At 50.4% G+C, this 26,885-nt stretch overlaps 2 protein-coding genes across 10 annotated transcripts in view; one reads left to right on the forward strand and one right to left on the reverse strand.

The window, feature by feature from the left end:
* SH3BP4 (SH3 domain binding protein 4) overlaps positions 1-8,045 on the forward strand; it is a 34,349-nt gene extending 26,304 nt beyond the window's left edge. The window contains exons 4-6 of the mRNA XM_059476463.1: positions 5,596-5,784; positions 7,450-7,785; positions 7,828-8,045. Coding sequence (XP_059332446.1) covers positions 5,596-5,784; positions 7,450-7,674 — 414 coding nt within the window. The 3' untranslated portion in view covers positions 7,675-7,785; positions 7,828-8,045. The remainder of the gene's footprint in view (positions 1-5,595; positions 5,785-7,449; positions 7,786-7,827) is intronic.
* An 8,098-nt stretch (positions 8,046-16,143) lies between these two features.
* LOC132075624 (UDP-glucuronosyltransferase 1A1-like) overlaps positions 16,144-26,885 on the reverse strand; it is an 85,298-nt gene continuing 74,556 nt past the window's right edge. For 7 of the 9 annotated variants that reach the window (XM_059476213.1, XM_059476218.1, XM_059476217.1 and 4 more), the window contains exons 2-5: positions 21,555-21,686; positions 21,362-21,449; positions 20,446-20,665; positions 16,144-17,138 (exon numbers count right to left, since the gene is read on the reverse strand). In XM_059476213.1, coding sequence (XP_059332196.1) covers positions 16,841-17,138; positions 20,446-20,665; positions 21,362-21,449; positions 21,555-21,686 — 738 coding nt within the window. In that variant the 3' untranslated portion in view covers positions 16,144-16,840. Of the gene's footprint in view, positions 17,139-20,445; positions 20,666-21,361; positions 21,450-21,554; positions 21,687-24,013; positions 24,882-26,264; positions 26,493-26,885 lie in introns of those variants that run through there. The other 2 variants (XM_059476219.1, XM_059476212.1) reach the window with 2 other exon arrangements.

Below are 26,885 nucleotides of genomic sequence, written 5' to 3' on the forward strand. Positions count from 1 at the left end.
AAGGGGGACTTCGTTCCTGGCTCTGCAGTGGCATCAGGGGAGGTGCCAGTTCCCTAGTTCAGTCTTTGGGGCATGAAATCCACCTTGAATGTCTTCTGAGGACTGCTGGGCACTGCCAGGTGGGAGTCCAGCCCTGTGGTGGGTGGGATCTTGGTTTAGCAGGATCATGGCAATAATGAGGGATGCACTAAGGTGCTTGGAATTCCAGAATCACACAATGGCCTGGGTTGAAAGAAGCCTCAAAGCTCATCCAGTTCCACCCCTTGCCATGGGCAGGGACACCTTCCACTGTCCCAGGTCACTCCAAGCCCTGTTCAACCTGGCCTGGAACACTTTGAGGGATGGGGAGCCTTGTTTTTGAGTGGCACCTCTGAGCTGGGATGTTTTATACGTTACAAACGGAAATGTGTGACTTGCTCCATGTCCTGAAAGGAATCTGGGAGAAGTGCTGCCAATATTCCTAGGATGCCGTTAGCAAGTAAATCCCTCACAAAATATCACCTCCACGATCCTTTCTAGCACTTAATAGGAAGTGAGCCAAAGAAAATACAGGGCAAAGTGTCTGGGAGAGATTTGCAACTCTCTCCGGTTCTGTGCTGTCCCACAGGAGCAGAGTAACTGAGTTATGGAGAAGAGCATGGTTTAAAATGTCAATTGGATTAAGGAATAGCGGCGGCCTTGCTTGGCAAAATGAAATTACGGCAAAAGGGGGCTGTGGCTGAGTGGAGGAGTTCAGTTCCCACATTCCTTTTAGGGAGAAGGGGGGAATTTAAGGATTGAGTAGAAGGTGTTACGGAGAGTATGGAATCCATTGTTACTCATGGAAATGTTGTCTGGAGAGTTCCCTGTGCCCGGGTACCACTCTGGGGCCTGTGGGGTGACATTGCAGCTCTGACTTTCAGTTTCAGGTCATGCCACCAACACTGCTTCTGTTGCAGGGTTCTCCTGGCCATCAGTGACCCTTTCCTCACCCAGGATTGGAAAACCCCCCCTGTTTCCCCCCCAAGGGAGGGCTTGCTCCTTTAATCATCAGCTCAATGATTGTTGGGATGAAATCCGTGCTGCTCCCGGGACTGTTTGCTTTACCTGTTTGCAAACCCCCTAGGTGTTGCTTTTATCTCTCCCCATTGTTTTCAGGGATCCCAGGCAGCCTTTAGGTCATGGAGAATCCTCACGAGGAGACAAAGGGAAAGATAAGGCTCAGGGAGCTGCTGGCTCCAGGGGAGGGCTGGGGAGCTGCAGGAAAACATCCTGCTCCCCTGTGGCTGTCAGGAGAGCAGAGTCCCAGGGCAGGTTTTATTCTCCTTGTTTGTCTAATCCTGCTCTCTGTGAGGCTGAGTCTGTGGATCAAGGATGAGCTCCCTTCTTGGTGGAACATGATGCTGCCTCCAAAACCCCTGGCTGCCGTCAAATCCTCCTTAGCCTATGGAGAAATTAGATTGAGCCTGTTGAAAGAAGAAAATAATGATGTTTCAGGGGATGGCAATGGAGCAGTAATGGATTTTATTGTGTTCAAATCTGATTTTATTTGTAACAAATGGACTGGCTTTCTGGCAAGGGGAGCCAGCTGCACTAAGCTCCAGCGTGGCCATTTCAGCTGAAAGAAAGTTGGTTTGTCTCCCCTCAGAAGGGCTGGGAAGGCAGAAGCAGAAGCAGGATTATCAGTGTTGAGTACACAAAGCGCCAGTGGCAGAGTCGTGCACCAGCAGCCAAGCAAGGAAAAGCCTGGTCATGATTATTGATTAATCAGTAATCTGCCTTTAATTACTACTCCTCTAATCAGGCACCAGCACTGGAGTGTGAAGGTAACTGGGGGGGATGTGGTTGCTCAGCAGAGAGGGAAAGCTCTCCCTCCCTGCCTCCTCTCTGCCCCTCGGAAGCAGGCAGCACATGGATGGCTTGGATAAAAAAGCTGGGCATGGATTCAAGAAGATTTCATTGCCCCTGGTGCCTGGCCCGTGGGGTTAGACCTGCCCTGAGACACAGCTTTTGTGCCTCCCTGCTTGTCAGAGAGACTCTCATTTATCATCCCTCCAACAGACTCTGCTGTTGGGAAAAACACGGCTCTGCTGGGAATGGCCCCTGGCACGGCAGCAGGGAGCTGTGGGGAGGAAACTCTGAGCTTGTTCTTCTCCAGGCAGCTTGTAAAGGTCACACAGGAGATGAGCTTGGGATATTTTTTTTTTCCCCTCCCGTTGTTTTGTTTGCTCTGACTCACGGTATCCAGGTATCCATGTGCTGCTGCCTGACTCCTGCCAAGAGTTTCTGCTTGTCCCTGGTGTGTTCCTAAAGCTGTGGAGCTGTCCTAGAGTCCTGCAGGTCAGGGTGTCCAAAGCTTTGGGTCGGAAAGGACCTTAAAGCCCATTCCTTTCCACCCCCTGCCATGGGCAGGAACACCTCCCATTATCCCAGGCTGCTCCAAGCCCTGTTCAGCCTGGCCTGGGACACTTCCAGGGATGTGAAGCCACATCTCTGAGCAACCAGGGGGGCCTCACCACCCTCAGCATGCTGAGATCCAGCTGGGCATCACTCCCCATGGGAGGCAGTGCAAGACTTTATGAGGTAAACGAAAAAAAAAAATCAGTATTTAAGGCTGAGAGTGTGTATTTTAAACATGCAAGATGACTTTGGAGGTGGTGACAGCCAAAACAGTGAGCGAGAGAGATGTTTGATGCCCAAACAAGGGTTATTTTGGGGAACACTTGTACAGAGACAACTTCTTTGGGTCAAAACCTGACCTGTATCCTGGAGAGGATGGTGAGCCAGGAGCCTGAGCAGGAGCATCCTCTCGCCCCGTGGCTCTCATGGTCTGCTTGGGGACACAGGGCCTTTATCCCCCAGGTTTGAGGAAGTCCCAGGGGGGAGCTGTTTTCCTCCACAATGCTGCTTTCCTTCATTAGGAAATGGGATTCTGCATTTCAAAGCTGGGATGTAAATTCAGCCTCCCCTGGATGCCTTTCAAGTTGAGGTGTTTCTGCTTTGAACTGGGATTTGAATATCAAACACCCTCTTTGCTCTTTGCTGGGCTGGCCCAGCCGGTTCCCAGCTGCTCCCAGGGGAATAAACAATAAACAATAAATATTTCCAAGGGCTCTGGCAAAGCACAGCCCAGGTCACACCTGGGTGATGAGGGATGGAGACACGGTGAGTGGACCCAGCTATCCTGTAGGCTATCCTGGGAGGCTTGTCCAGGGCAAGGGAGGAGGATGGAAGCAATTGTGGCATAATCCCACTGGAGGATTAGGTCTGCTGAGGTAATCCTGGTATCTCACCGTGTTTCCAGTAATATTCCCCCTCTGGCTGCCTTGCATCCCATCCCCTGGTGTCCTGTTGCCTGTCCCCATGGGGCTGGAGCTGCCAGGGCACGGCAGGTGGTTCTGTGGCCATCAGAAGGTTTCAGAGTTAGGCAGACCCACCCATTTCTCCCAGAGTTGTTGTTTTGAGTGATTTTGCAGCTCTTTGATGGGGTGCCCTCCTGGGTGTTTTCCCTGCTGCTGCTTTGTTGTTCACCTAGAGCAGGAGAATCCATCTCCTGTAGCTCCATCCTTCTGAGCCCAGCTCCAGGCACTGCCTCTGACCTCGGGCAGGAGGTGGGAGCAGCTCCTTCATCCTGCTCCCCCAAAGGCCAGGCTGTGCAGGGATTGGCATCCAGCTGCCTGGAAAGGCAGGGCTGGGGATGTTCAGCCTGCTCCCTTCCTTGGGATCCTGCAGAGAGGGAGCTGGATCCAGAGGGGAGCAGGATCCAGAGAGGGTGGAGGGTCCAGAGAGTATGGAGGATCCAGAGAGGGAGCAGGATCCAGAGGGTGGAAGATCCAGAGGGGATCTGGATCCAGAGAAGGTAGAGGATTCAGAGAGGGGAGCTGAATCCAGAGAGGGGGAGCTGGATCCAGAGAAGGGAGCTGGATCCAGAGAGGTGCAGGATCCAGAGAGGGTGGAGGATCCCAAGGGGAGTTGGATCCAGAGAGGGTGGAGGATCCAGAGGGGAGCAGGATCCAGAGGGGAGCTGGATCCAGAGGGGCTGCAGGATCCAGAGAGGGAGCTGGGTGTAGAGAGGGAGCTGGTGGGAAGCTGGATCCAGAGAGGGCCCAGGATCCAGAGGGGAGCTGGATCCAGAGAGGGAGCTGGATCCAGAGAAGGTGGAGGATCCAGAGAGGGTGGAGGATCCAGAGAAGGTGTTGGATCCAGAGGGGAGCTGATCCCTGGGCTGTAGGAGAGGAGGTGGTTCGGTTCTGGCGCAGGTGTGTGAGATCTAAACACTCCTGAACGTCTTTTTGCCAAGCCAAATGTGCTCCTTTGGCTGGATTTTCCCTGCTCGTTGGACAAGGGGGTTTATGGCCTCCCTGGCTCCCACAGGAAGCTGGTGTCAGCACTTTGGAGGAGCAGGCACGTGCTGGGCTGCAGCTGTGATTAGAGCCCAGCTCAGCTCTGAGCTGGGAGCAGATAAGGGGAAAAATCAGCGTGCATTTGCTTTGCAAATCGCTGGAGTGGTTTCAGATGTTCCCATCTTCCCTCCCCCAACTGTCCCTGTGCAGTCTCCAGTGGGAGGATTTAACCCTTCTTTGCTCCAGAGCCAAACCTGGATTTTCCCAGACCCCTGTGTTGGGAGGAGGTGTCAGGACCCAGAGGGACAGAAAGGTCACTTTGGGAATCACCTTATCCTGATGATTTCCACAAGAACCATCCCCGTGCTGCTGTGAAGGAGTGGGTGGGGTCTGTTTGCTTAATTTCCATTTTTAATAACACCAAAGCCCCCCCCCTTGAGGTTCAGGGTGGGATTTGCCCAGGGTCTGGGGTTGCTGCTGCTGGGACTGTTGTGGTCCAGAATCTGTGGGAGCGCTGGGGAGTGGGATGATGATCCTGGCAGTCAGATCCCATCCTCTGAGAGTGAACACTGCCATTAAACCCTTCCTTTTCCAGGGCTGCACTGGAGCTTCTCCCCTACTGCAGCTTCATCCCACTCTGAAGGGATTTTAATGGGATTTGACATTTCAAGGCAGGAGCTAACCCCACTCCATCCTTTTTTTGCATGACTAAATCATTCCTACCTAGAAAACCCAGACTGATGCATTTGCTCTTTCCACTTCAAAACCATTTGTGGAAAACCTCAGCTTTTAGGACAATAAATGATGCAGGAAGAGGAGGAGGAGAAGAGGAAGAGCATCCCAAGCTGAGCAATGGTCCTGCAGTGTCAGAGTCCTTACCTGGGTCTCAGTCACCGAGTGCCCCCCAGGTCCCATCCCAGAATGTGCCTTGCTGTGTCCTGGCTGTGCCTTGCCCACTGCTCTGAAGGATCCTGCAGCTCTGGGGTGGAGTCTGGATTAGTTCCCTTGATTAAAAGCATCTGTTGTCCTCAGCCCCTGGGATGCTTTAAACTGCTTAAGGTGAGGCCTGGACATCTCAGGAGGGGCTGCCTGGAGAACCGGGCTGCAAACCTCATCCAGAGGGGTCCAGCACTTTGTTCAATTAATGGGATTATTCTCTTGCCAAGCCTGCTGGCCTCATTTCCCCAGCTGTCACTACAAAGGAGGCAGAAGGATTTTTGGGATACTCCAGGGGGGAGCTAACCCGGCCTTTGCTTTTTCCCGTGTCCTGCAGGCCCTGCTGAAGATGGACTGCCAAGGGCTGGTGGTGAGGCTGATCCAGGACTTTGTGCTGCTGACCACGGCCGTGGAGGTGGCCCAGCGCTGGCGGGAGCTGGCCGAGAAGCTGGCCAAGGTGTCCAAGCAGCAGATGGACGCCTACGAGGCCCCGCACCGTGACAAGAGCGGCTCGGTGGACAGCGAGGTGAGGGCAGGCATGCCTGGATCTCCACAGATCCTGGAATTCTGTGGGCTGGAAAAGATCTTCAAAGTGTTGGAGTCCAGCCTTTGAGCCTGACCCACCAGGTTAATGGTTGGGCCCAATGGTCTTAAAGGGCCTTAATGGTGTTAAAGGGCCTACAAGGCCCCGCACCGCGACAAGAGCAGCATGGTAGACAGTGAGGTGAGGGCAGGCACACCTGGCTCTGCACAGATCCTGGAATTCTTTCAGCTAGAAAACACCTTCAAGGTGTTGGAGTCCAGCCTTTGAGCCAGCACTGCCAGGCCCACCAGGTTAATGGGGGAGCCTTAATGGTATTAAAGGGTCTACGAGGCCCCGCACTGCGACAAGAGTGTCTCGGTGGACAGCGAGGTGAGGGCCGGCCCACCTGGATCTGCACAGATCCTGGGATTCTCTGGGCTGGAAAACATCTACAAGGTATTGGAGTCCAACCTTTGAGCCAGACCCACAGGTTAATGGTTGGGCCCAATGGTCTCAAAGGCCTTAATGGTCTTAAAGAGCTTACAAGGCTCCGCACCGCAATAAGAGCAGCACAGTGGGCAGTGAGGTGAGGGCAGACACGTCTGGTTCTCCACAAATCCTGGAACTCTCTTGGCTGGAAACACCTTCAAGGTGTTGGAGTCCAGCCTTTGAGCCAGCACTGCCAGGCCTACCAGGTTAATGGTTGGGCCCAATGGTGTTAAAGGGCCTTAATGGTGTTAAAGGGCCTACAAGGCCCCACAGCGTGACAAGAGCAGCATGGTGGACAGCAAGGTAAGGGCAGGCACACCTGGCTCTCCACAGTTCCTGGAATTGGCTGGGCTGGAAAACACCTTCAAGGTGTTGGAATCCAACCTTTGAGCCAGGCCTGTGACGGTGTTCACAGGGGTCTCAGGTTGAGGGAAGAGATGAGGATTTCACTCCATGTTTCAGAAGGCTTGATTTATTATTTTATTATATATATTACATTAAAACTATACTAAAAGAATAGAAGAAAGGATTTCATGAGAAGGCTAGCTAAGAATAGAATAGCAAAGAATGATAATAAAGGTTTGTGTCTCAGACAGAGAGTCCGAGCCAGCTTTGATTGGCCATTAATTAGAAACAACCAACATGGGCCAACCACAGATGGACCTGTTGCATTCCACAGCAGCAGATAACCATTGTTTGCATTTTGTTCCTGAGGCCTCCCAGCTTCTCAGGAGGAAAAATCCTAAGGAAAGGATTTTTCAGAAAATGTCTGTGAAACAGACCCACCAGGTTAATGGTTGGGCCCAATGGTCTTAAAGGGCCTTAATGGTGTTAAAGGGCCTACAATGCTGGTGGACAGCAAGGTGAGGGCAGGCACACCTGGATCTCCACAGATCCTGGAATTTTCTGGGCTGGAAAACACCCTTAAGGTGTTGGAGTCCAACCTTTGAGGCAGCACTGCCAGACTTACCAGATTAATGGTTGGGCCCAAAGTCTTAAAGGCCTTTCCAACCCAAAGGATTCCATGTTTCTCTGGAGGTTCCTCCAGAGCACACTCCCCTCGGAGGAACACAGGGCTCTGACGGTGTTGGGGGGCTGTTTTCCTGGGAATGTGCCTGTTTTGGGATGCTGGCTGAGCTCTGATCCCCTCCCACCTGTGTCCCCCCCCCCTCTCCCCAGGCCATGTGGAAGCCGGCCTACGACTTCCTGCTGACCTGGAGCAGCCAGATGGGGGACAGCTACAGGGACGTCATCCAGGAGCTGCACACGGGGCTGGACAAGATGAAGAACCCCATCACCAAGCGCTGGAAGCACCTCACGGGCACCCTGATCCTCGTCAACTCCTTGGACATGCTGAGGGCAGCGGCCTTCAGCCCCCAGGACCACGAGGATTTTGCCATCTAGCCCGTGGTTGTCCTCTTCTCCTTGGCTGGGAATTTTTTTCCCTCTGTTTTTTTTTCCCCCCTGCTCTCCCTTTGGCTTTAAGGAGAAGAAGTGGAGGTTGGGTTTGAAGAGGCCAAAGTTTGGCCTTCACACCCTTCCCTTGGGTTTGAAGAGGCCAAAGTCTGCAAGTTCTCCACCCGGACTGGAAATCAGCAGGAGATATCCCACCCTGATGGGAGTTCATCTGGAAGGGGATGGCTTTTCATCCAGTTAAACTATTTCTTACTGAAAAAATTAAAAAAACTTTCAGGAGGGCAAAGGGGTGGGGAGGGATCCCAAAAGAAATCGTGTTTTCTAGGCATTTACAAATAAAAGTTTAATTTTTTTAACGAGCAGTAGAAGTTGTGACCACTTTGGGGGAGGGGTGGGGGAAGCTGTGGCTGGTTTTAAGTTGCAGAAACTGCTTTGAAATGATGGGGTTTGAGACAAGTATGAGTCCTGTAAATATATATTTTAAGAGGAAGCACGGTAAATGCCCTTTCCCCCCACTACAGGCAGCTGTGACTAAAGCACTACAGGAACTTGGGCTGTCCCTAAATTTGGGGTGTGCTCAGCCCTTGCACCAAAAACAACTTTTATTTTATTTTATTTTATTTTATTTTATTTTATTTTATTTTATTTTATTTTATTTTATTTTATTTTATTTTATTTTATTCACAGGCCCTGTGAGCATTCTGGTTGATTTTTGGGTTATTTCCATGTCTCTGCAGATGTGGATTTTCTTGTTTGTGGCCAGGGAGTTGCCTGCTCCTGTTTTTTAACCAGGAGGAGCTTCTTCCCACCTGGATGTGGTGCAGGACACCTCTGGAAGAACCTGGACGTTTGGGGCTCTCCAGAGACCTCAGGAGATGGATCAGGAGGATGGTGAGAGGGAATCAAAGTCCCCAGGTGCTCCTGCTCGGGGGAAGAGGCCAGAAAGGGGGAGGAAATTGTTGCCATGCAGATAATCCCTCTACAGGCAAAGGGAAAAAAAGGAAAAAAAAGAGACAAGAGAAAGACTCTTTCTCCTATTTTGAAATCTGAGCTCTCTGGGGATGTTCCAGGTGCTCTTTGCCATTGATTTCTAATTCTTCAAGGCTCCTCAAATCCAGTTTAACTTGTAAGTAACCTTTGCTATAAACCTGGTGCCAAAACCCTCAATATTTGTGTCACCCAGTCCCCGTATTATTTTTCTCTTCCTCCTTTTAAATCTGAGTTTTTTGAGTGACTTCCTTTCCTCCCTTTCCTCCTTCCCTCCCTCTGCTCCCCAGCTTTCAGGTATTTCACCTCCTGGGAGGGGAATATTTTTTGCACAGAAAGATTATTTTAAGTGCAAAGGCTCCTTTTGGTGGAAAGCTGCAGCCAGAGGACGTGTAGAGGTTCCTAAAGGATGGGGTTTTTTTTTTTTTTTTTTTTTTTTTTTTTCTTTTCAGGTGAATTTAAAAAGAAACAGTGGAAGAAAAAGAGTAGGAAAGGCATCATCTGGTGGAGGGAATGGTGCCTTTTCCCAAAATCCCATGCCCAGAAGTGATCACTCTCTATGGATCCCACAACCTTAAATTTGTCCTTTAGGGGGCTTAAGGGTTTTCCTTTTAGGGGCTTTAGGGGGTTTCCTGTGCAGGTCCCCACAGCCCAGCCCCTTTCCCTGTCCCTGCTTTTCCATGCAGGAGATAAAATCCCTGCTGCAACGAGGGCCAGCTCCAGGTGCAGCCAGCAGGATGCCTTTCCCTTGGGCTTTTACCCAAATCTGGGTTTTTTTACCCCAATCTGGGCTTTCCCCCCTGGCTCCGGAGCTCTGCAGGAGGCTGTGCTGGCAGAGTGGCAGTAGTTGGAGCCTCCCCTGATCCATGAATAATCCCATTTTTTTTTTTCTCCTCACTACCCTGTGCCCTCCCCAGAGCCTTGGGAACATGGCCGGCACGTTTTGGGGGCTGTGGGATGAGGGTGAATTAATTTCTCCCCATTTTTGGTCTGAAATCCAGTCCTTCCTCCCATGCTGGGGCTGGGAGTGTGTCCCCCTTCTGAATTAAATCAAGGCCTTCTCCCAAAATTCTGTCTGGGATTTGCATTGCCACCCCTGTGCAGTAACTGTTCTTATAATTCATGGTCATTTTTTTAAAGGAAAAGGAGATTTTTTTTTTTTTTTTCCTGGGGAAAACCCCATTCCAGTGGAAGCTGTTACTCTCCAGTGTGATGGTGTTCACAGGGGTTCATGGATCAGAAAAGAGATGAGGATTTGACTCCATGTTTCAGAGGGCTTGATTTATTATTTTATGATATATATTACATTAAAACTATACTAAAAGAATTGAAGAAAGGATTTCATCAGAAGGCCAGCTAAGAATAGAAAAAGAAGGAATGATAACAAAGGTTTGTGGCTCGGACAGAGAGTCTGAGCCAGCTGGGCTGTGATTGGCCATTAATTAGAAACAACCAGCATGAGACCAGTCACAGATGCACCTGTTGCATTCCACAGCAGCAGATAATCAATGTTTACATTTTGTTCCTGAGGCCTCCCAGCTTCTCAGGAGGAAAAATCCTAAGGAAAGGATTTTTCATAAAAGTTGTCTGCGACACTCCAGGGCTCCCAGTTAGTTGTCACCTGCTGTTGTCTCTCCACCCCAAAGCAGAGTGGGGTTAATTTAGTGGGGTTTGCACTGTGCCAGCACCCAGAGCCGGTGCTCCTGAATCCAATCTCCTCCCTCAGCCTTTCCACCCCACTGTCTCCAAGGGAAAAAGTGCCTGGAAACCATCTCACCCCCAGCCTGCTGCTTGTGCTCAAGCTCTAGGTCAGGAACTTCCTGAAGTGGGACAAGGTGTGGTTGCAGGATTTCTTCTGGCACAGAGGAGTTTTCCTGGTTGCTTTCTGGCTGGAGAAAACACCTCTGTGTTTAGCCAAGGCTGTTGTGCTGCTCCCAGTCCCAGTGGAGGTCAGATCCCAAGGCAGGGAAGGGAAATATTCTGGTTTCTGCTGGGGCTCTCACCATGGATACCCTGCTCTGGGAAACAGGGACAGCAGCCAGGTGATTTGGGGAGTTCCCCCTTGGCTTCCCCCTGCTCCCTGGAATATTTCAGCTTCAGGGAAAGAAAGGGTTTGAGATTTTATTCTTCAGTGCTTCAGCACAGGTCACCTTGCAAATGCATCCCCACAGCATTTTCTCCTCTGCTTCAGCCCTCACAAGTGAGGGATCACCTTCCATGGGCTCACCCAGCCCCAAAAGGCTGAGGAGAGGTCTCAGGACAGGGAGGGAGAGGAGAATCACCCCCTGGCTATCAGGGTCTCCACACAAAGCTTGGTCTGCAGGGAAATCTGGAGCCTGATGAGACCCTGCATCTCTCTGGGTGTTGGTTTCCATGCCCAGAAATCCCTGCTGAAAATCCCTGCAGGATTTGCTGCCTTCCCTTGAAGCTCCTCATGAACAGCCTCTTGTGGGTTACCAGGACACGCTGTGATAGCGCTTAGAGGAGCAGGGCTGCTCCCAAATCTTTCTCAGGTTTTCCTTTTGCCACCAAATCCCTCCATTTCCAGGGCTGTCCCCTGCTTCCAGCCTCCTCTGGGGTGCCAGCTGGCAGCTTGATGCTTTGTTCTGTGGAAAACCGTGCTGGAAGCACCTTCAGTGAGGATCACAGTGGAATCCTTGGAATTCTGCACCAGCCCTGGGATTTGCTGGTGTTCCAAGCAGCCCTGTTCCACCTTTGGGTTTTCTTGTTGGTAGGATCTTTAATTTCCTTGTTTGTTGGATCTTTCATTTCCTTTTTTGTTGGATCTTTAATTTCTTTTGCCTTAATAGCCCGGGGTGACTTAATCAGGCCTGAATTTTCACCAAAAGAGGGTTTGAATGGCTGGAAATTCAGGGAGATGATGGTGATCATCCCAGGAAATGCAACTCCCATCCCATGCTCACAGCATGACCCACTCAAGCCTCCTTTCAAAGTCTTTTATTTTTTTTCTTTTTTTTTTTTTTTTTCTTTTTTTTTGGCAACAGGCTTTGCCCAAAGCATCCCCTGGGGCTCCCCTCTTCGCAGCTCAGCAGGTTTAATCCATGGCTGGAATTCAGGGGCTTCTGAGCAACAAATGGCACCTTTGGGCTTTTAAAAAAACAATTTATTATAATGACGGGGGTGAAAGAAGGGATGTAAAGGTATGCTTTCCCCAAGGGGTGGCTGATTGCAGGATTGGGGTGGGAGGATGATGTCCAAGGGAAGAGGGCTCTGGCTGGGGGAGGAATGTGTAAATTCTTACTGTTTAAACGCCTCACTTGGTGTTGGATGTTGGGATGTTGGGAGTGACGCTGGTTGTGGTTTGCCCATGACTCATCCAGCCCTGAGTCACCCTCCTGCTCTGCTGAGATCATCTCCAAGGGGTTGGCACCGACCCAGCAGCCCCTCCAGCAGCCCCTGGGGCATCCTCCGGGCCCCTGCCCCACTGAACATCCATTAAAGCTTCCACCTTTGTGGCATTGCCCAGCACAAACTGAGCCCCTGGGGCTCAACCACACAGGGATCTGCCCCAGTGGAGCAGGGATTTTGTCTCCCCTTCCCCTAAACTGACCCAGGCTGGTGGCATTCCTGGGAAGGGCTCTGCTCCTTTGGTTCAGGCTGGATTTTGGGGACAGGCTCAACAGGGATTTGGGATTTGCTCCATGACTCCCTTTTATCACCCCGAGCAGTCAGATCTGGCACAGGAGACCTCTCACCCTTCCTGAAAAGAAAAGGGAATTGATGCTGCCTCCTGTGAGGAGGGAGAGTCTGTCCTGCCCTTTGACTCAGAGATTTTGGCACCCCCTTTTCCCCAGGTTTCATCCCACTCACCTATAAATAACTCCTGAAAACACCTCTGCAGGTGATAATTAATCTGAGGGCTCTGTGGCTGCTCCAGCTGAGATTGCCTGGGCTTGCTCATGCCAGCTCCAGTGCCGGGGATCCAAACTGCCCTGGGATGTGGCATCTGCAGTGCAAGGGATCCAAACTGCCCTGGGATGGGGCATCTGCAGTGCCAGGGATCCAAACTGCCCTGGAATGGGGCATCTGCAGTGCCAGGGATCCAGACTGCCCTGGAATGGGGCATCTGCAGTGCCAGGGATCCAGACTGCCCCGGGATGGGGCATCTGCAGTGCCAGGGATCCAGACTGCCCCGGGATGGGGCATCTGCAGTGCCAAACCCTCTGGGATGCTGCAGAGCCCAAAGCATCTTCTGGACCCCTTCCCATGGTTGTTCCCACTGCATTATCCCTGCACTGCTCCCCAGGCTGGACCATCTCAGCTGCAATCCCAAAGCCACAGATTTTTGTGGATGCACAGGGGTTTGGGGTGAGTTTGGGTGGTTTTGTTTAAATGAGGCTGGTTTCCCTCGTCCACACTCCTCAGGGAGGTGGGATGCACTCCTCATCTTCCCAAGTTGTGCTTCCATGGTTTCCCACTGTGGGAAATGAGCTCCCCATAGTGGGAAAACCTCGCCGAACTGGATTATTGCCTGGGCACCAGCAGCAGTGAGTATTTGCTTTTTACAAAGCCACCCAAAAGGTAGATTAGCAAATAAATGAATTAAATGGGTAATTGCAGGTCTGAGTGTGAGCATCCAAATGAGAGTGTCCAGGGCAAGGGGTAGAGGTAAGGAAGGGCCCCAGGTAAGGAAGAGGGAGTGTTTCTGTGTCTGGGAATAATATTTATTTATAAATATATACATATTTATAAGGATATTTATTTATAAATATATAAATATTTATTAATATAAAATTTATTTTAGTATTTATAAATATATAAATATTTATTTATAGATTCCCCCGTCTAAGGCGCAATGGCTTTCAGCTGACAGAGAATAGGTTTAGACGGAATATTAGGAAGAAATTCTTCCCTCTGAGGAAGGGAATGGGAATGGGAATGTCCAAGGCCAGGTTGGACAGAGCTTGGACACCCCTGTGGGCCAGGGGTCTCCATGGACCCCCACACTGGGGAGGTGGAGGAGCCTGAGATCCACCCAGAGCTCCCATGGCAGCAGTGGGAAAACCTCCCTGTTGGCCCTGGGGACTGGGCTGGGGCTGAAAAACCCTGTGGCTGCAGAAAAATGCCAGCAATTCCTGTCATTTCCCGTGGTCTGGCTGGTGGGAAGCAGGCAGAGATGGTGGCTGCATCCTCTCCCCCAGGGCCAGGGCTGCTGTGTCCCCCAGGACACCCCATCCCAAACCCAGAGAGCTTCAGGGCCATCATCTGAAGCTGGGCTGGGTCTGAGGAGCGCAGAAGAGCTGGGAAGCAGCACTGGCTCTTTCCCAGACTTACTGGGTGTTAAAATCCAGGGGAAAATAGGACAAACACTCAAAAGGTTCCTGGGTGGGAGCAGAAATCATCAGCTCTGGGTGGGGGAGGTGCTAAGGTGGGAGGTGTTTGTACCACCTTTCTCCAAGGGCAGTGAGGGCATTTTGGCTGCTGCCTTTTCCCTAAGATTTGAAGGATTTGCTGGGAAAGCTCAGGCTGCAGTGCCTGGGGCTCTGAGGAGCTCGGGGAGTGGAGCAATGGCTGGTCCTGCCTCAGTTTCCCCTTTTGGGAAGGGCCCCACTGTCAGCTCTGGTGCTTCAATCTGGGCTGTGGCTGTGCATTGTCGCAGACATCTTTTCACAAAAATCCTTTCCTTAGGATTTTTACTGCTGAGAAGCTGAGAGGCCTCAGGAGCAAAATGTAAACAATGGTTATCTGCTGCTATGGAATGCAACAGGTGCATCTGTGATTGGCCCATGTTGGTTGTTTCTAATTAATGGCCAATCACAGCCCAGCTGGCTTGGACAGAGAGTGCGAGACACAAACCTTTGTTATCATTCTTTCCTATTCTATTCTTAGCTAGCCTTCTGAGGAAATCCTTTCTTCTATTCTTTTAGTATAGTTTTAATGTAATATATATAATAAAATAATAAATCAAGCCTTCTGAAACATGGAGTGAAATCCTTGTCTCTTCCCTCAACCTGAGACCCCTGTGAACACCACCACAGTGGATTCCTCCATCTCCCAGCAAGGGAAGCTGGGCTGGAGGCTCTGCCCTCGTTTTTGGCCCCCAGTTGAGGGGCAATAAGAGGGGACATCATCCCTGATTAACCCTTCCTGGGAAGAGCCCGAGCTGTGGTGAGGATCCAGCTCCTTCCTCTGAGCCAGAGCCTCTTGTCCCAAGTACTTTGGCTCCTAATTGCCTCTGGGAATCCTCTCCTGGCTGGCAGCAGTGTCCATACTCCTGGAGCACCTGGTTGGGGGATGAACAAGTGCCCGTGGAGTTCCAGCCATGGAACTGGGCTGGCTGGCTGGGAATGGTGGCTTTGTCCCTGCTCCTGCCTCTGGGTGATCCCAGAGTGGCCTCTGCTGGGCACTGGGAGGCTTCTCCAGCCCTGGCCCTGCTCATTCCTTCTCCAAGGGAAAATCAAGAGTAAAAAAAAAAGAAAATCAAAAATAAAGCAGTGAGGGTGAGGAGAGCCAAGGAAGGAAGAGGATACCTGGATTCTGCTGTTGTTTTTCTCTGGCTGTGTTAAAAGTATTTCTGAAATTAAATAAGTCATGGGATGGGCATTCTGAAACTTCCTTCCTTTCAGTTTTACTTCCCCTGCACAAGGGGGTTGGAGCTGCAATTGGGATATTTTTATATTTTTTTTTTCTCAGTTGTACTCCTCTGATCTGAAACCCAAGAGTTCTCCCCTTGTCCATGCAGAGAAAGTCACTGGGTTGATCCAGAGCCGGTTTGCAGCAGGGCACTCAGAGAACTCCCCTTCAAGGACATTCTGAAATGGGGAATTTTTTTTTTTTTTTTTGGCATTGGACACTACTGGGAGCCAGGGATGCTCAGAGAGCGCTGGAGCCACCGTGGCTGTGCTGTGACAGCCCTGAGAGGTCTGCAGGGTCTCCTCTGCAGCTGTCACCAGAGCCATGGTGACAGCCTGAGCTGTCACCTCAGGACGGTGTGGAGCTGCAGGAGCTGCATTTCCAAGCAGCTCAGCCCTCACACACCCCAAAGAAAGGTCTCCTTCTGTTTGTGGTGGGCAGCAGGAGGGGAAGAAAAGTGCTGGGCAGGTTGCGGGTGTCCAGGAGATTTGGGCACTGCAGTGGGGACAGGCTGAGGACAGAGCCTGCCATGGATTTCACACAGCTTCCCCTGAAATCCCTGCTTTTCCAAACTGCCAGGGAAAGGAGCAGCAGCAGGTGCTCAGCAGGACACCTGTGCTGCCCTGGTGTACTGGGATCCCCCAGCTCAGAGCCTGGAACATTCACCTGGGAGCTGTGGCAGCCTCAGGATGGCACCTCTCAGCAAGGAGCAGGTCACCAGGCAGCAGGGACAGCAATGCTGAGAAGGGGTTTGTGTATCAAGGTGGCTTTCACACCATCAAACCATGGGGATTCAATCTGTCCCTTCTCCAGCTCTTTTTCCATCAGCAAACAAGCATCCCCCCCATAACTCTCAAGACAGAAAACACAGCAGCCTTTATTTTTGGTATTTGGGGTTTATTTGTAGGGCTGGGGGTTGGGGGTCTTTCCCTGAGCATCACCTACAAAGAACAAATCAGTTGTGGGGGTTTATAAGCAAAGCTCACAAACTCTCCTCACTAGCAGGTGAGCTCCAGCTACAGCACATCTGCCTGATGGGCAATTTGGGGGAAACACCAGTGCTTTTCCAGCAGCTTGATATTGTTCAGGGTCTTGTAAACCCATGAAGATGTGCACAGATCTTTGTCTGCGTGACAGGAACTGCGAGTGTACAACATTTGCCTCTCCTACAACAGCAGCCACACAGAGATTTCAAACAGGAATCTGTCTGACCAGATGGTTCTCCTAAAGTCCTCCAAAATTCCTATCTCTGCTGCAGGTGGAGGTTGAAAGAAAAAGTCAGAGTCCTCTGCACACTGACAGGTGGAAGCCAGGGGCCGGGGATTTCACACTCAGACCTTCCCAAGTGACTGCAGCACTCCTACACAAGGCATTTTCAACAACCCATTCTTAATTAAAAAGCCAAAATTAGATCAGCGGAACAGCCCATCTCGTGCTGCTATTTCAAAGGATCCCTATCATTCCTTGGCTGAAAATCACAGTGTTTGATTCATTGCAGTGCAGTTCGAGCTGTTCCCTGGCCCTGCTGCTGTGTTTGGAGCAGGAGCTCGGTCACCACCACCATCCCCAGGTGCTAGTGGGACTTGGCTTTGGTGGCCTTGCCCGTCCTGCCCTTCTTGCCGCAGCACCTGCGGCAGCAGCAGAGGCAGCACTTGAAGGAGATGAAGAGGAAGAGGAGGGTGACGGCGGCCAGGAAGGCGATGACGTCCAGCGAGTGGTACTGCACCCAGTTGAGGTCGTGGGCGGCGGGGCGCAGGTGAGGGGCCCCCTTGTGCCTCATCACAAACTCCACCCAGTGCACGGCCAGGTCCAGAGGGTGGATGGGTCTGTCCAGGTGCAGGTCGGAGAGGCGCTGGATGTTCTCCTTGTACCTGCCGAGAGAACGTGGGACCCTTTGAACCCCTCAGCAAAATCCCCAGGGCCTCGCCCTGGCAGGATACACCAGAGAGTCTAGGCTGAAAGAGGAGACCTCCCCATGGAGCCTTGCAGCACTATGATCCACCCCAGCTCCTTCCCCCATATGTCCCAAATTCTTATGGTTTTTCCTTTCCCTGTTCCCTCATTGGTTGTGGTACCCTTGGTGGCCAGCCCTGTCTTCCCTGTAGGGCACTGTCCTCAGACCATTTGCCACTGACCCCACAGTTAACCTTGTGCAGAGCACATGGACAGGGCTTTGTCCCTGATTTCCTCTTCATCATTGTCCCAGATTGCAAGGCAATGCGTGTTCTATTTGCCATCTGTTAGAGGTGTGGCAGATGTCTTCTGTTAATTGGGCAGTTTTCTTTATCTCTCCCACAATCACTCCTCCCTCTGAGGAGATATCTGCTGATAACAGCTATTGAATGTCACTGCATGGCTGATAAGAACTGCAGCATCCCATTGGGAGATGCTCCGCCCAGAGGGAGGAGTCAAGCATTCCTAACTGGATATAATCTGAGCTCCTGGGACAGCAAGACAGCTTCTCCACTGGATTCCCAGAGGAACAGCTGCCCCTTCCACTGGATCTTCAGAAGAAGACTGCACCTTTCTACAGGATCCCTGCTCCAGCAGAACCACCCCTGACACTGCAGGAGGGCTGCAGCCACAATTCCAATGGGACTGCCACCAACACCCTGACCCACAGGGTGTCAGGTTGGGTTCTGACTCTGTCAGTGTTGGTTTTGTTTACTGCATTGCTTATTTATCTTTCTATTTTCTTCCCTAATAAAGAACTGTTATTCCTGCTCCCATATTTTTGCCTGAGAGCCCCTTAATTTCAAATTTATAACAATTTGGAGGGAGGGAGTTTACATTTTTCATTTCAGAGGAAGCTCCTGCCTTCCTTAGCAGACTCCTCTTTCCAAACCAAGACAATTGTGCAGAAATAAACCTTCACTGGAACTGACCATATAAAGGCCCTTTTGCCTCTCTTGGCTGAGCTAGCCCTGGTGAGTGTGGGCTGTGTGGACTTGACTGCCTTGTCTGAATGCTCACCCAGGTGGCTTTTCCACAGGAGTTGTGTCACCATTGAACAAGAAATGACACAAATTCACTTGAAGACTGGTTTGCAGGAGAAGGCTGAACAATTGCAAAACTATACTATACTACATTAATTCTAAATTAAAACTATACTAAAGAGATACTGTACTACACTACAGAAAAACCCATGACTGAGACAGCCAGGACACAGCTTTTAGTGATTGGCTAATCACTCAGCTTTCACTGGTGTCCAATTAACAAAATCATTTTTGGTAAACAATCTCCATAACATATTCCACATGTGCAAAAACAGGAGCAGCGAATAGAGATAGGAATTGTTTTCTTCTCTGAGGTTTCTCACTTCCCTCCCTAGGAAAAATCCTGGGAGAGGGAATTATGTCTCTCTCTGTTCAGAGAATGTGAATGCCACAGAGATGCTTACAGGAAAACAGGTATCAGCACCCACCACCTAAACCCCAAGCTGCTGCAAGAGAAGGTGTTGCTCAAACATGGAGTTGATGCCTTGGGATTTCAGCTTTTATGTTATTAAAATCCTGAACTGCCTTTGGGTGGAACTCTACAACTCTACACCCTGTCAGCTGCTGTTCTCCCATTTTATTCAGGCACAATTCCTCTGGGCCTGAAACTCAGGGATACCCTACAGCCTCAGGCCCTAAAAAATGTAAACAGCAGTGAACTGGACAGGGGCAAACTGGGGATATGTGCCCTCATAGCCTGAAGGTGTAATTGGGATATTTACCCCTGATATGTAAATGGACCAAACTTATAATGGTCTGAAAAACTCGTGACCATCATTTGTCTTGGGTGTAGTGTCTAGGAGGCTTCTGGCTGCCCAAGCTGTATCTACTGAAGGCCTTTAATAAATACCCACTTTATTCTCTTAACCCTGTTTAGCCTCTGTTCTAGAGAGCCACTCCAAGTATCAGTTTTCTGGCACCCCAGATGGGACAAGAAAAGCTTCTGGAAAACCCTTGGACCAGAGAAAAATCAGAGCTTTTTAAAATGCCCTCTTAACTCTCTTAATCTTTTCTAGCCTCTGTTCTAGGTAGCCACCCCAAGGCATCAGTATCACAGGGTGGGGTGGGTTGGAAGGACCTTGAAGCTCAACCCTCATGGGCAGGGACACCTTCCATCAGGCCAGGTTGATCCAAACCCCATCCAGGACACTTCCAGGGATGGGGCAGTCGCAACTCTTGTGCTACTGAGCCCCTTGAGAAGGATAATGGCAAAGTTAGAGGCCCAGGAAGTGACAAAAAAAGGAAAAAAAGAAAAAAGAGGGAAAGCTTAGTTTGAGCTCTCAGCAGAATCTCTGGGGTGAAGGTCTCTGGCTGAAAGGGGAGACTGGGGGTGGAAAAGCTGGCCAGCTCAGCTTTTCCAGCTGCATTATTATTGTTTTTGTTAGATGCAGTGTCATAGTGCTATAATAATAATTATTATTAATAATTTAATTGCCATTAAATATGGCAATTTAAATGCCATAAAAATTGGATAGGAAACAATGTCAATAAGCTGCTATTTCTCAGGAATATGGTTGAGTTTTCTAGTCCTTGGCATCCTTTAAATGGGAGCAGGGAAGAGTTCTCATGTCTCAAAGAAATCTCTGTGCTGCCTTTAAGCCCCTTGGGTGTGCTGACTGCAGCCCTGTGATGCTCCCTGGGTTTCCTCAGTGCATCCCTGCAGGTCCCTCCTGCTCTGTGCTGGGATTGCCCAGCCTTGCTGAGCCAGGCAAGGCTCTCTGTGCTCACTGAATTCCTCATGAGCACCAAGGGGGAGAAAAATGCCTGAGAAAACTCACCTGTAAGATAAATGAGTGATAAATATGTTTGATATTTAACCCCACTGACCTGTGTCACCAGAGATTTGGGAACAAAAGCTGCTTGCCACTTGTGTCAAAGCCCTCTCTGTCACTGCCTTGGCTTTAAGAAGGTGACACAATTTTTTTGGCAACTTGATTACTTCCATTGCATTCCCAGCCCATCTGCCCTGCTCCCTGCTGCCTCCCTTCTCTTGTCCACTGAAGGGGACAGCCTGGAGTTAATCCAGGGCGAGCATCAGCTTCTCCATGGAAGCAGCTGCTAGCAAATCCAAACTTTTGATCCAAGAAGCCATTCAGGAAGAGCAAAACACCCTGCTAAGCTGGAAGTGAACGTGCTGGGGCTGCACAGTAAGAAGGGGGAAGGCTGTGCCTCTGGTACTGACGTTTTGTTGTTGATCACGGCTTTCAGGGCGTTGGAGATGTCAGTGGAAGTCATCTCCAGGATGTTGAGGGTCAGCCCTGCTCCGCGGGACTCCACTCGCTTGGCGTTGTCCATCTGGTCCCCGAAGAGAGGCATCAGCACCATGGGCACAGCGTTGCAGATTCCCTCATAAATGCCGTGGGAGCCTCCATGGGTGATGAAGGCACGAGTCTTGGGGTGGGCTGTGGAGGGAAGCACAGGCTTGTGTCAGCTCCTGGAATTACTGACTCCCAGCAACACGTCCCTGGGGAAAGAACATGCACCAGAAAGGGCTGTGGTTGGGATAAATCAAGGATTTGGGGCTGTTGTGAGAGCATCATCCCTTATGGCCAGACTTAGGAACTGGAACTTTGTAGATTCTCTGTCTTGGTTTGGGGTAATCCTCCAACTTTAGGATTAAACCAGAGCCAGGAGAGGTTAGAAAGGATGTTACCACCAATTAGTTTTTCACCATCTCTTCCATGGTAGTGAAGGTCTCTCACAGCTGAACCTGTTCTGTTACCAGCAAATCTGGCAACAATTCCACCATTTTAAAATCCCGAAGACCTGTCTGGAAGTGCTCCCTTGAGGACCATGAAATTTCTTTTCAGGCCAGAAGACAGGACAAAACCACAGCTGGCTGTTGAGACTGCTTAATGAGACATACTCTCATCTTTGTCTGCTACTGGAGTGTTGGAAAGCCTTTTCAAACAGATTTGTGTCATAATTTGGCAATTCCCAGCTAAGTTCCTAAAGGACCAGCTCTGGCTCCACCAGCAGAGGAAGGTTTGTGACCCACAGTGCTGAGTCAGAGGATGGTAACTCACACCTGACGCACAGATGATGCCCTTGGGGCCTCACCACAGCAGCCTGGTGTCAGCCCAGGGTGCCAGACCTACCCAGGAGGTCGTTCTGAGGCAGCCACTTGACGAGCTTCACATTCTTGGGCAGGTTGGGGGGTGCCTTGCCTGTGTAGCGCCAGAAGACCTGGCAGGGGAAGCAAAGCCAAGTCAGATCCCAGCAGGAGAAGGGAGGGAGGAGCTGAGAGCAGCATGGAGCTGCTCTGCTGGAGGGGGAAGAGGGGATTGGTACCGTCTGAGGGACTGTTCCCAAGCCCTCCGCGATCTCCATGGCTTTCTTCATGGGAATCTCGGACACCATGGAGCCCAGCGAGAAGACAACGATGCCGTGCTCTCCAGAGGCGTTCACCATGGCTTCAAATTCCTGCCAAAGGAAAGCAGGCCTTTAGTTAAAGCCCTTTCTCTTGTCAGGGGTGGAATTGCTGCCACCTTCCCACAAAACTCTCTGGAAAGGCAACGGAACAAGCAGAAGCAAGACAAAACTGGGACCAGGAAAACGAGTGGTTATTGGTAGTTCTGCATCCAAAGCAGCATGGCCAGGGATGGGATTCTCCTCCTCTTGTGAGTCCACACCTGGATCCTGCATCCAGCTCTGGGATCATCAGCATGAGAAGGACATGGGATTGTTGGAGCAAGTCCAGAGGAGAACCATGGAGTTGACAGGGAGTCAGGAGCACCTCCCTTATGGGGACAGGCTGGGACATCCTGTTCAGCCTGGAGCAGAGAAGATTTTTGTGTGGAGACCTCAGAGCCCCTTTCCAGTGCCTGAAGAGGCCCAGAAGGAAGCTGGAGGAGGACTCTTCATGAAGAGTACTCCCTGCTCTTCCAGGGAGCAATGGGTTCAAACCAAAAGAGGGGAAATTTGTGTTAGGTATCAGGAAGAAATTCTCTCTGAGGGTGGGGAGGCCTCACAGGCCTCTGGCACAGGATGTCCAGAGAGGCTGTGGCTGCCCCTGGATCCATGGGAGTGCCCAAGGGGAGGATGGATGGGGTTTGGAGCCACCTGGGATAGTGGAAGGTGTCCCTGCCCACAGCAGGGGATTGGACTGGATGGGCTTTAACATCCCTTCCACCCCAACCTGTTCTATGATCCTAAAGAAAATGAGTCTTTGGGAAGTAAAAATTGGCACACTTAACCCAAGCCTGGATTCAGAGCTGATGTTCTTCTCTCCAGGCCACGCAGCTACAAGAGAGAATTGAAATCCTGGAAGAGGGTTCTGACAGCAGGTATCTCAAATTTCTAATAACTGGATTTATTGTATCTGCTTTGGGTGTGATAACATTGAACTGCTGCCAGTTTTGTCTCTCTTTTGTTTGAGTGATTTAAATAATAGAAGGAGATCTAGCACTGGAATCCAGGAACAAAAAGATTCCAATGAAGCAGAAAAAACCAGCCCAAGGCTGGAGCAAAAATTCTTTTAAACAGAAAAATGTCTGGTTGAGCCAAGGAAGGAAAGGCAAAACTGGAGGAAATTGTTGCAGGCATCAAAGCTAAATAAGGGAGAAACAATGAACTAAATGTTTCTGTAAGTCTGGCAATTGCCAGATGTTATCTCTGGGATCTGAGGGGATAACCACAGAACCATGGAATGCTTTGGGTTGCAAGGGACTTTGAAGATTGTCTCATTCCAACTCCCTGCCATGGGCAGGGACAACAGAGACTGACTCTGTCAGTTTATGCTCTTTTCCATATTTTTGTGGCTGTCTCAAGGCCTATTTAATCCTTTTTATATTCTGTGGGACATCAGTTTTACTTTGTTTTTTAGATGTTTTTGAGTTCCAAGGTCTGACTTTCTGCTCAGAAGTTCTCCTGCTATGAGAAAGTGCTTTGCAGCCCTGCTTTGGGGTTATGCACGTTATATTAGTAGTGGTTTTAATCAGCACCTACTCATACTTTTACAAAATATCTGCAGTAGAGACTCATGCAAAAAATAAGAAAATTAGCAGGATTTCTCAATGGAAAGTGGGGGATATCCCATACTGAGAAATTTTGGCACAGCTGAAGCAAAATACAGTTGCAGTGCAGAGTATTTTACACAAAAGTGGCAAAAGCGTTGCTTCACTGGTGGTGGGGATTTAATTCCAGCCTGCCTGAACTGTCTGAAGTTCATGGAACATCCTCAGTTGGAAGGGACCCACGAGGATCATTGATCCAACCCCTGGCCCTGCACAGACACCCCAACATTCCCATCATGTGCATCCCTGGTGTCCAAACCCTCCTGGAGCTCTGGCAGCCTCAGGGCTGTGCCCATTCCCTGGGGAGCCTGGGCAGTGCCCAGCACCCTCTGGGGGAAGAACCTTTCCCTAAAATCCAACCTAAACATCCCCAACACAGCTCCAGCCATTCCCTCCGGTGCTGTCCCTGGCCACAGAGAACAGAGATTGGAGCTGTCCCTCCACTGCCCTCTTAAGAAAGCTGGAGACAGGAAAAAGGAAAAGGGAATGGAAATAGACAGAAAAATTGGAAAAGAAAAATCCTTTTTTGGTTTTTTTTTGGTGCAGGTTTGACTGGGAATGACGAGGCATCCCACAAAGCAACTTTTCCCTCATTGTTGAAGGAATGCAGCGGCGCAAAATGCACTCCCAGCCACTTCCACCTGGCATCCTTTATTCCAGCCTGGGAGCTCCATCTCCTGGAGAGAGCTCACAGCGCACCCAACAGCTAAACTCGGGATAAAAACGGGAACTAACCTGGGATAATTTGTTTCCCCGAGTGCAGCCTATGCCTCCGACCAAGACCATGTTGGGCATGAGGGGCCTGGGGTACTCAAAGACAAAGTCGTATTTCATGAGCCAAACAGCGGCGTGGCTGAACAGCTCGGGCACGGTCACCTCCCGCTGCAGGAACTCCCGGATCAAGGGATCGTAGGGGGAATAAAGGACAGAGCAGGCCAGGGAGCTGCCCAGGGTAGCCAGGAGGTTGCCCAGGCGCTGCCCGAAGGACATGCGGTCCGTGGAGCGCGTGAAGAACCGCGGGACATAGGAAGGAGGGCTGGGACACATTGTGGCCTGGAATTCCACGCTGCACGGCAGCCCCCGCAGGAAGTACACCGAGGGCAGGGACAGATGTTCTGCCAGTATCTGCCCACATGGAAAGAAGGGATCCATAAAGATGGCATCAAATTTGCTTCCTTCGAGGTACTGGATCAGCTCTTTGTCGGACAGCAGACGCTTGCAGGAATCCAAGAACATGCTTGTAAAATTGGCAATTTTGGAGAGTTTTTTCAAGAAGGGCTGAGGTGTGAAACTCCTGTGGCCCATCTCTTTAAATTCTGCCTCCACAAACTCCTTGGTGTAGGACACAGGGTAGGTTTTCAAGGTGTAAATTGGGGATGAATGGATCCGCAAATTTATCTCCGGCGCAACCACCACGATTTCGTGTCCCTTGTCCCTGAGCTTCTCTATGACCGGGAGTGTGCTGAGCCAGTGGCTGCCATCAATGGGTATGACCAAGAGCTTCCCACCTTCACCAGAAGTCCACAGCAGCAGGAAAAACACAGCCCAAGAGGCAAGAGAAAGAAATCCTGGCTTTGGAGAAACCATTTCTCCAGTGCCACTAGCGAAGTTATAAACGGCGGTGAAACTGCAGCTGGGGATGAGGAGTGAATCACGGGGTGCTTTCCACTTGAATTTTAACTAAGGTGGGTTTTTAATTTTTAACAGGCAGAAATTGGGGTAATTTTTAACTGTGGGTAAATATTGGTTTTATCATCTGTTCACAGAGAAGGCTTTCAGTGAGTGGCTGCCGTGAGGTGAAGCTGAATGTCTGGACTGACACCAGGAGGGAGGAGTGACCAACAGCCTGTGGGGCTGAGAGGCTGAATGAGAGCCATGAATGGGCTGACCAGCAATCACTACATCATTAACATCCAGTTAATGATCAACCCACTACCTTGAGTCCACTGCACTGATTGGACATGGAACTCGGCACAAATCTGACCTTTGGATTGCTTTGTGCCCCCAGAGTGTAACCAAGGAGCTAAGATTGACAGAGGTTTGATAAGAGGGGGTTGTAAAGGTTTATCTCCAGATTTGTTGCTCTATCACAGCAGTTATCAAAGTGAAAGCCCTGAATTTACAGTAGTAAATGTATTGTAAGCAGAGCAATAACTCCTGCTGTCACAACACCACAGTGTCTGAAAGCAGAATAACCCAGGGAAATCTGCACTATTTGCACAGCACAAGGGGAATCTGAACAAGGGAGAGTAGTTACAATCCTGAACGCTTCCTTTCCCAACCATCCTCTTATTTGCTATCTTGCACGGCTGCTCGCACAAATCCAGAGGCAGCAGAGCTCCCTCTGCTGTCTTTGCACACCCCTAGTTCTGGGCTGTAAGTGCACATGGAATCATGAAATATCCCCTGGCCCTGTACAGACAGCCCCAACAATCCCACCCTGCGAATCCCTGAGAGCATTGTCCAAACACTCCTGGAGCTCTGGCAGCCTTGGGGCCATGCCCATTCCCTGGGGAGCCTGGGCAGTGCCCAGCACCCTCTGGGGGAAGAACCTTTCCTAAAACCCAGGCTGATCCCCTCTCCTGGTGTTCTGTGCTTCGCCCAGCTTCATGTTCAGTGTCACAGCAAAAGCGCCTGGGTATATCCACAGAGTTAATTCTGTATTTCCAATTTTTGTTCAATCAAGTCTCCTGCAATTACCTGGCATTCCACATTCCTTAGGGATAGTAAATCCTCTGACCTAGAATTGTTTTGTCATTTGGCTGGACATAGAGCGTGCCACGAGAGATGGTGACCACTCAGCCTATGATCTCCTGGAGAAAAACCCTTCAGCAAGCCTTGTGATCATCTCAAAGCCTAAGATTCCCACTCCCATGCCATCCTTGGATTTGATCACACCCTGCCTCAAGTACACAAATATCACTACAGGAAACACTTGAAGCAAGCACATGCTGAACAAGCACCCTCAGGGTAAGCAGCGACAAACCTTTGAGAGTGGCTTCTTCTGCAGACAGTTGATGCCTCCAACATAGACCATGTTGGGCATTATGGGGCGCGGATACTCAAAAACAAAGTCGTATCTCATCAGCCACACTGATGCCTGGCTGAACAGCTCCTGCATCGTCACATCCCTGTGCAGGAACTCGGAGGCCAAGCTCTCGTATTTCAAATAAAACAGGTGGCAAAGCAAAGGCTCGGAGAGCCCGATCAAGAAGTTCTTCACTCGCTCTGGGAACGCCATGTGGTCGGAAAGAGATGATAAAGTCTTGGGCACGTAGGATACAGGGCTGGGAGACTGCACGGCTTTGTAGTCTAAGGTGCAAGGAAGGCCACGCATGAAGTACACAGAGGGGAGGGAGAGATACTCAGCCAGAATGGGCCCACAGGGCAGCACAGGGTCCATCATTATGGCATTGAATTTGCTGTCCTGGAGGTACTTCATGAGCTCTTTGTCAGATAAGAGATGCCGACAAGCAGAAGTGAACATGTTGGTCAGCTCTGTGATGTTCCTGAGTAAAAGTGAGAGCGTTAGACTCTCAAAGCTATTTTCCCCCAACTTCTGGTAGTATTGGTCCACAAACTCCTGGGTGTAAGGCACTGAATACGT

Source organism: Ammospiza nelsoni, chromosome 7 (genome assembly GCF_027579445.1).
Source record: "Ammospiza nelsoni isolate bAmmNel1 chromosome 7, bAmmNel1.pri, whole genome shotgun sequence".
Classification (NCBI taxonomy): domain Eukaryota; kingdom Metazoa; phylum Chordata; class Aves; order Passeriformes; family Passerellidae; genus Ammospiza; species Ammospiza nelsoni.